Genomic DNA, 12220 nt, shown 5'->3' with positions numbered 1-12220 from the left:
GGATTTCCCTTTTTTTTCACAGAAGAAACCCTAGCAGATATAGGCTCAGATACTAATAAAACAAAGAAACCAATCCAATCAAAGTAAATTTACAGAGATGTTTACCCATCCTCTAAAAATTTTCTAAATGAAAAGAGATTATACTTTTTTTTAGGTCCTAGGAGAAGGTAGATTCCAGGTACACAAAAATAGAGACTTGTAAGCTAAGGTTCTGTTATAAATATATACATATTTTCTTCATAAGCCTTTGTGTCTAAACAGTAACTCCAGTTTTTTTTTTAAATGTTATATGAAAACTGAGTTGAAAACTACTCTAGGAAAACATTTTTAAAGTTATTGTTGGCTGGTAGGAATATGGGGCGGAGTTGAGAAATGAGAGCAGCCATAAAAAGGAAGTTAAAAAAAAGCTTGTCACAGGGCAGTGTAGTTCCAGAAAATAGGACTGACCAAGAAGCAGAAAAGCAAGATGAATGATGTGAAGCTTGCTGTCTTGGGTGGTGAAGGAACAGGCAAATCTGGTGAGTGGTGACATCTTCTCTGTTATCATAGAGTGTAGAAAGAGTGAGAAACATTGACATGTTAACTATTAACCACGTATTTTATATATATGATATATATATCATATGTATGAAAATATATCTATAATAACATTATCTCACTGGGATGATAGGCACATTATCTTTCATTAGGAGTTTTCATTTTTATAGGTAAGTAACTGTATGTTTATAGAATATATAGGCAGGCATAGCAAGATAAATATCTGAAATGTTAATTTGTATATTGTTCTGCTGATGTTTACAATTCATAGGAATAACAGGAAATTTCTACATCACTATCCCACCTACTTCTCACTTCAACACACTTGCCTTATGCCCACTAGTTCCCAAACAATGGCCTTGATAGAACTCATCTGCTCTGAAACTGGGGTAGGGAGATGTTTGGAGGTTTGTGGATTGTATTTTAAATGTAGCATTACTAAGATGAAAGAACTTTGTAGGGGGCATGGCTTCGTGGATGTTCTGGAACTGAGCAATAATGTGCTCTAACTTTGGAAGTCATGCTTTTGTTTTGCTGTGTTTTACTTTGGTTTCTGTCACATTATAATGGTGACATGCTACCAATAGGGCCACTTGAGCCTAAAGAATCGTAGCATCTTAACTGGCCAAACCCAGGAGCTGTGACATGATGAATGGATACCAGAGGTTCTTTTTCTATTTCCTGGATTTGTAGGTCCCTACATCCTTAAATAACTGCAAATACTTGGTAGTGTCTTTGTGACTATTACACATAGTACCTTGAAGCCAGACTGAGTTTGACAGAGAAAATAAACAGATGTCAAACTTCTTGCATCTCAAATATAATGAGAAATCTGTTTCTGTTACAAAAGGTAAGTGGCCTTATGTTTTTGTGGTAATGAATTAACTGCATAGTGATTTAGATGTGAAGCACTTTAAGATCACTTCCTTTCTAACTTTCTAATCATTTGTTCGTACCATGGAAATATTGTTAACTACTATTTAGAGCAGAATTTGGTCAAATTTTAAAGTCTTTATTAATTCTTGAATATTTTTGATTTAAGAACTAAAGCCTTATGCACATAACCAAATTAGCTGTTTCCTAAAATATAACAGCCCTAAATCTAGATTGTTTGCTTTGCAGCCCTTACAGTGAGGTTTCTTACTAAGCGATTCATTGGAGAATATGCTTCTAATTTTGGTAAGTCACTACTCTAGACATTTTTACCTTAAAACTTTTAACATCGTAATTAAATCCCACTTAAGTACAGAGATGCATTTTGATAGACTATACCATTTTTATGCATATGAAACAATTTATTTATTCACATATTCTGATTAGAACTGCCAAAATAGGTACTTGAATTAAATGTTCTTTTGTGGTAAAATTCACCCAATTTGATGTTAAGTAAGACAGTTGGTTTCAAAGTCTGGAACTGAAAAAACATTAAAACTAAGATCCTCTCTTCAAAATATTGTAGAAGATGTAACTGAATATTTCTTGTAAGGTATAAAACAACTTTGAAATTCAACATTCTTTAAAAAATAAGAGAAAATTAATACTAAAACCACAACTAACAAAGGAGTAAAGTTTATTTTTATTGTAAAACCATAAGAAAATAATAGGAAAATTATGCCTTGATTAAATATCCTATCATTATCTAAGTCATTTATATAAATGTAGAAAAATTCTAAAACACATGCCAGGGCATTTTGATATAATTTTAAGATTATTTCATGAACTCTTCTATACATTTCTGTTTTTTGACTAGAATTAGCATAATATATGGGAAATAGTACAACACAAAAAGTGAGAAATTTTGCCATAATTTTGAGCATATTTTTGGCTCACCAATTAAACAATATAATGGTGCTAATATCTTACCCGATTGAAGAAATGAAATGAGGAGATGAATTTTTTTCTTTTTAAAAAAATAAGAATGGCAGATTACAGAAAATATAAAAATTGAGAGAAAGGAGAATGTTTTTGTTGATTATTACTTATTTAGACTAAGAGGAATTTATGATTGCAAGTGTATTTTTTCATGAGAAACAAAAATCTTTAGCATTCAATCATGAAGTAGCACAATTGGAGTATCTCAGAAAATAGCTTTAATATATTACATTGTGTTTTTCCCTACATGAATTCAACATAGTATTTCAGTCCCTATGACATTATGAACATTTTAGGGCAAGAGCTTGAAAACTGATTATAGAAAGTTGAAAACATAAAAAGAAAAATTCCTGTTGTTTCATTTGTGAAGGCAGCGACATCAGTCAAAAAGGTCAACATAACATACAAGTTAGGACTCGGGCATGAGAAAATGTCCCAGAATTAAAAAATAAAACAAACACAGAATGATATGCCATCCAAATAACAACAAAAGCCCTCAACTTAAACTCTGATATAGTATAGTTGTATAAATTAATGAAATGTTTACATATTTCTGGCTGTTACCTCTCGATGAAAAATAAGAGACCTAGAGGCATTTTTGAAAAGCTAATCAAATGATCAAAAGCTCATTAACTCTATGAGGGCAAACTAGCAAAAATGACTCCACTTTGTATATTAAAACTAGAAGGGGAAATAATACAATTCTAAAAATGTGAGAATTGATGACACTTGCTGGCAGTTTTTGAGATTTGAGAGTGGATAGTTTTAATTGGCTAGAAGGAAATAGTGTGGTTTGGAGTCAAGAATAAACCTATAAAGTTTAGAAGAAACTGGCTGAAAACATAATTTAAGGTTTCATGAAACTGTAACAAATTTCATTGAATATAACCTGGTAGGAGTTAAGAAGTCAACCCTAATCCTCTGAGAGATGAGGAGTCATTGAAGAAATTTGATCAGATAAGTGATGTGATCTGGCCACAAGGTTCACTTTTACTTCTGTGTTGAGAATTCACCAGAAACAGGAAGGGTGTTAGAGGAAGGATGGAAACAGAAAGATGACTTAGGAGGCTTTGTGATAAATTAGGCAAGTAATGATGGTGGTCGAGACTAGAGTGTTAGCAATGGAGATGGTGAGATACAGACAAATTCAAAATATATTTTGAAGGTAGACTAAAAAGGAATTTTAGAATAAATATGTGACGTAAGACAAATAAATAATCAAGGATAATCCTAAGGTTTTTTGCCTGAGAAGCTGGAGTTGTGGATATGCCATTTAACAAAATGGAAAATTGTAGAAGGTGCAGCCTTTGCAGGGATATCAGGGGTTCAGCTTGAAGTGTGTTAAGGTTGAGACAGCTATCAAGTATCTAAATGGAGATGTCCAATACTAAGTTATTTGTGTCCGGAGTTCAGGGATGAGGTCTGGGCTTCAGACATAAGTTGGGTTCATCAGAAATAATTGGCATGTAAAGGCTTGGGACTAGAAGAGATCTGAAAAGGAAAGTAAGAAGAGAAGAAACCTATGAACTTGATCCATGTTTGAAATGTGCGAAGTCAGTGGGGGCGGGGAGAGGTGAACAAAAAAAGATTAAGACGGAGCAACAAGGAATTAAAAAACAAAAACAAAAACTGGAGACAGTGTTGCCTTGAAGGTCACGTAAAGGAAATACTTTAAGGAGGCAGGAATGATCAACTACATTAATGCTACCAATAAGGCGAATAAAATCAAGATACAGAATTAACCATTAAGTCATAATACATTTAAGTTAGAAGAAATTTTTCATGTTTGTAAGATGTTGCTAACTGTATGGTAAAGAGGAAAAAATTATGATATATAAGAAGGAAGTAGAATTGCTGAAGCCATGTCTTTCAGTGGGTGAGGGGAAATCATCACTAGCTGAGAGTGAATAGATTTACTTTAGATGGAAACACAGATGTTCCATCCACAGTAATAGGATGGAATATAAGTATATGAGCAAAAAGGTATGTAGGTGAATATAGATAGTGGTGAGATTCATTTGTAAGAAACATATTGGCTGGGTGTGGTGGCTCATGCCTGTAGTCCCAGCACTTTGGGAGGCCGAGGCAGGTGGATTACAAGGTCAGGAGATTGAATCCTGGCTAACACGGTGAAACCCCGTCTCTACTAAAAATACAAAAAAAAAAAAAAAAAATTGGCCAGGCGTGGTGGCGGGCCCCTGTAGTCCCAGCTACTCGGGAGGCTGAGGCTGGAGAACTGCGTGAACCCAGGAGGCGGAGCTCGCAGTGAGCCGAGATCGCGCCACTGCACTCCAGTCCAGGTGACAGAGACAGACTGTGTCTCAAAAAAAAAAAAAAAAAAAAGAAACATATCTGAGTAAATACAACAAATACATGCTTTCAGTCACCAGCAATATAAAAAGAACACAATACGATTCCACTAAAATGTGAGTGGTTGAATTTATCAGTTCACGTTTGGAGTATTTTCATACTGACAGTGGATATGCATATTTTTGCAGAATCTATCTATAAGAAGCACTTGTATTTGGAAAGGAAACAACTAAATCTAGAAATATATGACCCTTGTTCTCAAGTAAGTAAAACAAAACACCTTTTTTATTGATTTATTTATTGATTGATTTTTTAACAATCATGATTTGAAGATTATATGGGGATAAGTGAAAAAAAGTGAAAAGTTGCGGTGTTAAAACCGAAGTTTCTTCTCATTTTAATTATCAAAAATTTAAGAGATTATTTTCTAGTGTTGTCAGTTCCATCATCTAGCACGTCTGTAAGTTCATGTCAAAAATTATCATATCACAAATATCTTTAAAATTGCAACATTAGGCTGTTTCTATATTTCTATCAGTTTACAGTGTCACTGTCAGAAGTTAATAAGTGACTTATCAATTCACTTTTTATTTTCACTAATTGCACTTATAACTAACCAGTTGTCAATAGAACATAATAAATAAAATAGATTTTAAGTACAAACCTCCTTGTCTATTCATATGGGAAAACAGTTAAAATGGGATTATACACATAAGAGAAAAGTGGCCATTTATTCAGGGTTTCAAAACAACTGTATGAGACAGATCATTTTAGGTAAATCAAAATATATCTTAAATATTTTAGCTAAACCTTTATAATATTTTTGATTTTTATTGATTTAAATCTAGTACCAAAAATCAATAGATATTCCATTTACTAACAGATAAATAAATGATATATTTTCACAACAAATATGTGGATATTATTCAAAAGACAATTATTGTAGCTCATCAAATTTTCTGAAAAAGTGGAGATGTTTTCTTCCAGAAAAGTTATAAAATTAGATAGATATAACTTTATTATAGTTCTGTTTTACATTTAATCACTTTTAATTAAGGACAAAGCAATAAGAGAGAAACAGAACTATATTTTAGAAAATATCAATATTTAACATATTGATGTATCTTCCAGCTGAAGTGGGTCTCCATTAGTTAACTGTTTAAAGTATAAAAACACAGGTATTAGATCCCACCGCTTTTAATGTACTTGGTTTATTTTCAGACACAGAAAGCAAAATTCTCCCTCACAAGTGAGCTTCACTGGGCAGATGGGTTTGTTATTGTGTATGACATCAGTGATAGATCTTCATTTGCTTTTGCAAAAGCACTGATCTACAGAATCCGGGAGCCACAAACTAGTCATTGTAAAAGGTAAGGTATTTTTCATTCCTTTCTCCTTTCTTTTTAGTAAATCATCATATATCTGTAAGCATCATTACGAAGAGTTTAATACAGCCTTCCAATTACAAAATTTAACAGCCCTGAACAATTCACCTTCCTATTCCACAGGAGTTACACATGTAGTAAAAAGAGTAAGATGAGAGTGCTTTATATCCTGGCTGACATAAACAGTTACTTGCCCTGAGTAAATGGCTGTTTTACAAGACAGCTTCTATTGTTAACATGACACTCACTTGCAAAATAACGGTCCTTTGTATATAAGATAGTTATCTTTCCAACCTTTTCTTTTCATTCTCACAAAAATGTTAAGGATACTAAATAAATTCAGATTTATTACGTTTGGCACCCCGTGAAATCCAATTCCTAGTCACTGAGTTGTTCAATCTATCAAAGCAAAATAGACTGAGTAATCAAACTGTTTACAAATTCTAAATATGAGAATACATTTTCCTCCATTTTACCTCCTAAAGGGCTGATCAACAATTCCTTTTTCTTAATTGTCTTGACACAAGGAACTATGAAGGAAGACATGATTGTACCTTAAGCTACTGTTTCATTAGTAGATCAAAGTTTAAGCATCTGAGTTTTCCATTTTAGTTTTCCCTATTTTTCAGTCATTTTGGCCTTTTCCATTGAAAGAATTTATTTTTGCTCAACGTGCTGATTGTAAAAGAGTCTTTGTGCTTTTAACCAGTTTTGCCCTTAGAATCTAAATAGTATTCTAATCTGGTAAGTAAAAAAAGCACAATATTATTACTGAGAATTGGTATGTGTACTTTTAATAACTATTTTAAATGCCCACTATAAAGAAATCATGGATAATAATTGATAAAGTGTATTTCCCTGGAGTTAGATGATGTACATTCTTGCTTTCCTTTGATTTTCCTTAAGGAAGCCACTTTAATCTCTAGAGCTCATTTTTCTAATTATTTAACTGGTGGAAGCAGGATAGGAGAAACAGATGTGATTTTACTAAGGTGCCTCATAGCTCTTACTTCCTATAATATTACTGATATTTTAGAACTCCATTGTTTCAATCATTAAATATCTTATATTTAAGCATCATGGTGTAGGTAAGGGACAGGACTAAAATTCTGACATTTCTTCAAATCAGAGTAATCACTCAAGAACACTTAAAAACATATCGAAAGTATGAACATTTGTATTGGACATTTTTCAGGAAATATTTCTAGTTTATTGACTAGATAATTCTTTGAATATTCTCAGCTCTCAATCTGTAAAAAGACTAGGAAAGCAAAATATATCACTATTTCATTAAATTATATCTGATATTTGTGTCCCACCCTTGAAAACACATGTATATATCCTTCCTCATTTACCCTTTTCAATAATTTTATAAACTAGACTAAAAAAAGACCTTAGTAACATTTTTAAAAGTTCACCACACATTGTCATTTGAATGAAACCAACTTTTAGTGGAATCAGGGCCAATAAGAGTTGAAGACTGACTGTGTGCACCCATTTTTTTCCTTATAGTAGATATCTTTGCAGTGTTCTATGCCATTTAAAGCCTAGTGATTTTAATATATTCTTCAACTCAAACTCTATTTTTGTATTGTTTCTTTATAACCAAGGGAGACATATTGATATTTTCAGAGACATTTTATCTTAACAAAGACACATTTCTTAAACAGGAGAGTTGGACAAGTCCATGAGATTATACAATTTTCTCTAGAGCATGCTATAATGAATATTAGCAAAGCAAAAACAGCAATAAATATTGAATAATATCTTTGCTTATGAAAATATTATCTAAATTGACTGCTCAATTATAGTAACTGTATAAGTAAAGAGACATTTGCTAGCTCTTCCCTTGCAATTGATAAGGAACATGAAAAACAATACTTAGTAAGCATCTTTCATTGCCTGGGCCTGTGTTAGGTATTTTTATATACATCATTTAATGTACACAATCTCCATGAGCTTTAACCTCTGTGAGAATTCTGTGTGAGGAGGATTATTTTACCATTTTTAAAACTTTGAATTTAGGTTCGGGGTAGATGTGCAGGTTTTTTACACAAGTAAACTTGTGTCATGGAGGTTGGTTGTACAGATTATTTCATCACCCAGGTATGAAGCGTAGAATCCGTTAGTTAATTTTTCCTGATCCTCTTCCTCATCCCACCCTCGACCTTCCAATAGGCACCATTGTGTGTTGTTCCCCTCTATGTGTCCATATGTTCTCATCATTTAGGTCTCACTTATGAGTGAGAACATGCAGTATTTGGTTTTCTGTTCTTGCGTCAGTTTACTAAAGATAATGGCCTCCAGCTCCATCCATGTCCCCGCAAAGGGCATGCTCTCAGTCTTTTTTTTTTTAATTTGGTTGAGACAAAGTCTTGCTCTGTCACCCAGGCTGGAGTGCAGTGGCACAATCGCGGCTCACTGCAACCTCTGACTCCTGGATTCAAGTGATTCTCCTGCCTCAGCCTCCTGAGTAGCTGGGACTACAAGTGTGTGCAACCACGCCAGGCTAATTTTTTGTATTTTTAGTAGAGATGAAGTTTCACCGTGTTAGCCAGGACGGTCTCGATCTCCTGACCTCATGATCTGCCCACCTTGGCCTCCCAAAGTGCTGAGATTACAGGCGTGAGCCACCGCACCCAGCCACTCTCATTCTTTTTTTATGGCCACATAGTATTCCATGATGAATATGTACCTCATTTTTACATTAAAAGAAACTGAAAGTGGAAAAGATAACAATCATACTTGGTTAGTAGACAGCACCAGAATTCAATAATAGGTCCATGTTACTTCAATTCCTGTGCTTTCAGAGCCTTGTTGCTTCTGTGCCATTTACTACATTTTATCTAAAATGATTTTAAGTAATTGGGGCTATGTGTAACTGTATACACACATGACCATAAGTAACATACACACAATATTTTTTCTTTTTTGATTTATAATCCTTTGGTTATAAATCTGTTTTTTTTTAAAGAGTTGTTAAAACAATCTTGCTAAAAATTGTGTATCTCTATTTCAGAGCTGTGGAATCAGCAGTGTTTTTGGTTGGCAACAAACGAGATCTTTGTCATGTGCGAGAGGTTGGCTGGGAAGAAGGGCAAAAGCTGGCACTGGATAACCGATGCCAATTCTGTGAACTGTCTGCAGCAGAGCAGTCTCTGGAGGTGGAGATGATGTTTATCAGAATTATCAAGGACATCCTGATAAACTTCAAACTCAAAGAAAAGAGACGTCCCAGTGGATCTAAATCAATGGCCAAATTGATCAATAATGTATTTGGAAAGAGAAGGAAATCTGTTTAGTAGACAGGTAATCCTGGGAGATTTGTTATATCAGAGAGTTTCAAACATTCACATGATAATTAAACTAACCTTTGTATGCAATTTTTTTTGGTAAAAAGAATTCTCTTGGAGATATGAAATGATTGAGTATGAACCACAGCTGTGTTTTCAAATATGCAGTTTGCCTTTTTGGTTGTTGTATCCTGCTCACTCTCCTTCACACAGAACCTTTCATTTATTGTACAACATTGCACTCACCCTAACCTACTGGCAGACAGCGATCCCAGTTTGCCTTGCCAAATAAACTCTGTTTATGTGAATTTATTAAACGACCATGCCATAGTTTGTGGTTTACCTTTATTTTATATAGTTATTTGGAATGAAATGGGTATTTATATTCATACAGTTAATAGGTCACAGAGCTTAGTTTATCAATCTATGAAAGTTCTTGATTTATTTAATAGAATTGCATGCATTTATTTTAATCATGTCCTTATAATAATTCAGTAGCTTACATAATATTATGCATATAACTTAGGCCCCTAAGCAAATTCCTTCCCCAAGAGTATATATATTCTGTAGTTGATCTGATGATGAAAAAGTACTCTTCCCCATTTCCATGTATCACGCTATGTTAGCAAGGATCATTATCACAGATATATTATTTTATAGAGCTAAGGTCCTTTTTAGATCAAAAGATTTAGAAACTCATACATCATAGGATGGAAAGAAGTAAAAACTTATCGGGGAATTTATAACCTTAAAGGCTTTGTTGCCCTGAAATAAGTATTTGTGGATTAGGTACAAACATTTTGGTTCTTCTCAGGTTACTCTAATTACTGTTTCTTTCCAAAGACAAGCATCCACCTCGTAGACCACAGTACCACTTCCACAGCCCCTGTGGACCTTTGACGCAAGATGTGTTTCAAGTTGAGACCCAAGGCTTAATTTTGGCCAAATTGCTGATGAAGTTAGGTCTCAGGCACAGGAAATTACGACAACAAGCAATGCCACATGTACACACTTGGTTAATAAGTATTGTCAAGACCCTGGGGACCAATGTGATGAAGATCTTTAATAGAGAGTGTTGGAGTGGCCTTGGAGAGGGGTGAAACAGAATATTAAGCTCGATAGGAGAAAATTTACTGACATGAGATCATTCACCATGAGTCACAATGCAACATTGTAAGAGTGACACCTACAGCTGGTCTATATAGATTTGCTGTTCCCTAGAAGTCTGACCTTGACAATATAACTGATGTAAAAGTAGTGGGAAAACAGAAATTAATGTGGTAGTGTACAAAATTGGTTTAGAATGTTTATAAGGACGTGAAGGAGGAGTTTAGGGTTAATATATTAAACTAGTCCCAAGAACCCAGTGTTTGACTATGATCCCTGGGAGAATTCAGGGGAACTTCCTTTACTCAGGAAGTAGGGATGCACTGATGAGTAGGCACAGACAGCTCTGAGAAGCTTAGTGGTGACTCTGCTCTATGGGTCAGAGTTAACAGTAGATCCACTCCGTTGTTTTACATCAGTGGGTGCTACCACTGAACTGTGCTGCCCCATATCAATGCAGATCATAGGATCCTGGAACAGCAGAATCTGGATGCTAGCATTTAACCTGCAGCTTGTTATCTACTCTCCCAGCAACCTAAGAAATGGTGCCACGCCCAGGGTGGAGGTTTTACTTCAGAAACTGACTGGTTGGATACTTAGAAGTGATGTCCTCAATCAGCCACATTGAGGAAAAGTCCATATTGTAGACCCATGCATTGCTTCCATCTCTGCCACCATGACCACTGTTATCGTGGGTCAGTTACATAAGGAGAGATGGCCAGAAAAAAGAGTCAGGTGGATATCTGGTGGCCAAGTCATCCTGTCCAGCTCGTTGTAAAGTTATATCTCTGCTGGGCATTAACATGATACACAAAGATCTGTGTATTTTATGATTCCTCTGAGAGTTATCCTTTCACATACTTTTCCTTTAAAACTTATTGTCATGGGTATTCCAGCTTAACCTTTTACATACTTCTGACCAACTGGAAAAACTATTAATCACTGCCTAGAAATAGTGTATTACATGCTACTTTTCTTACCCTACTACATTTTTAAAGTGGTGAACTTTTAAAAATGTTACTAAGGTCTTTTTTAGTCTAGTTTATTAAATTATCGAAAAGGGTAAATGAGGAAGGATACATACAAATGTTTTCAATGGTGAGCCACAAATATCATATATAATTTAATGAAATAGTGATATATTTTGCTTTCCTAGTCTTTTGTAGACAACAAAGTGTATTTCTTGAAATTCTGCCAACTGAGATAATTTCTTTCTGTTAATGAACTTCATGGTCATCTCTGTAAGACTGTAATGACACACAGGCTTTTTCTGGCTGGCACTAATATATCACGTTTAAGTGAGGACAGCTTCCCATCAACTAGGAACATTTATATTAGATAGCTATGTGAGTGAAAAATAAACTTCTATTGTACAAAGTTATCTTAGCAAATTTAATGATACACTCTTACTGTCAACTGTTTATAAAAATTGTATTCATCTTTGATAGTTTTAATATTGGCTATATATACATATATATTTATAAGTACAAGTAGTTATACTTGAATATGGTTTTTGTTTGTTTTGTTTTTCTTCTGGATCATCTCATTTTTAGAGATTTGGTTTTCATTCCTTAGAATCATTTTTCCAGTTAAAGAAAGATTTGGGGACAATTTTGCCTTAAAAATAACATATTTATCTATGTTAAATGTAAGAACTCTAATGTTAAATGGTAATTTTTAATAGTTTAATTCAGGCATATGTACCTGTGATAAGTC

The 12220-nt window shown here is 34.1% G+C and overlaps 1 protein-coding gene across 2 annotated transcripts; it reads left to right on the top strand.

Annotated features, from left to right (window-relative positions):
* The first annotated feature begins 413 nt into the window (after positions 1-413).
* RERGL (RERG like) lies at positions 414-11878 on the top strand. Of its 2 annotated transcripts, XM_055356971.2 has the most exons (6): positions 431-518; positions 1231-1387; positions 1660-1716; positions 4908-4981; positions 5941-6089; positions 9124-9724. In XM_055356971.2, exons 2-6 carry the CDS (start codon positions 1333-1335, stop codon positions 9404-9406), a joined length of 618 nt encoding a protein of 205 aa, XP_055212946.1. In that variant the 5' UTR covers positions 431-518; positions 1231-1332; the 3' UTR covers positions 9407-9724. The 2 variants fall into 2 exon arrangements, with proteins under 2 accessions (XP_004052882.2, XP_055212946.1); XM_004052834.5 differs by lacking the exon at positions 1231-1387 and having other exon boundaries at positions 414-518; positions 9124-11878.
* The last annotated feature ends 342 nt before the right edge of the window (positions 11879-12220 follow it).

Source organism: Gorilla gorilla, chromosome 10 (assembly GCF_029281585.2).
Source record: "Gorilla gorilla gorilla isolate KB3781 chromosome 10, NHGRI_mGorGor1-v2.1_pri, whole genome shotgun sequence".
In the NCBI taxonomy this organism is placed as follows: Eukaryota; Metazoa; Chordata; class Mammalia; order Primates; family Hominidae; genus Gorilla; species Gorilla gorilla.
This window is presented reverse-complemented; position numbering and strand designations above follow the sequence as displayed.

Excerpts from the sequence above, each read along its gene's own strand:
- RERGL (XM_055356971.2), top strand. The coding sequence starts at position 1,333 with ATGTCAAACTTCTTGCATCTCAAATATAATGAGAAATCTGTTTCTGTT. Across the intron at positions 1,388-1,659 it reads ATCTGTTTCTGTTACAAAAG|CCCTTACAGTGAGGTTTCTT; the intron begins GTAAGTGGCCTT and ends TTTGCTTTGCAG. Across the intron at positions 1,717-4,907 it reads AGAATATGCTTCTAATTTTG|AATCTATCTATAAGAAGCAC; the intron begins GTAAGTCACTAC and ends ATATTTTTGCAG.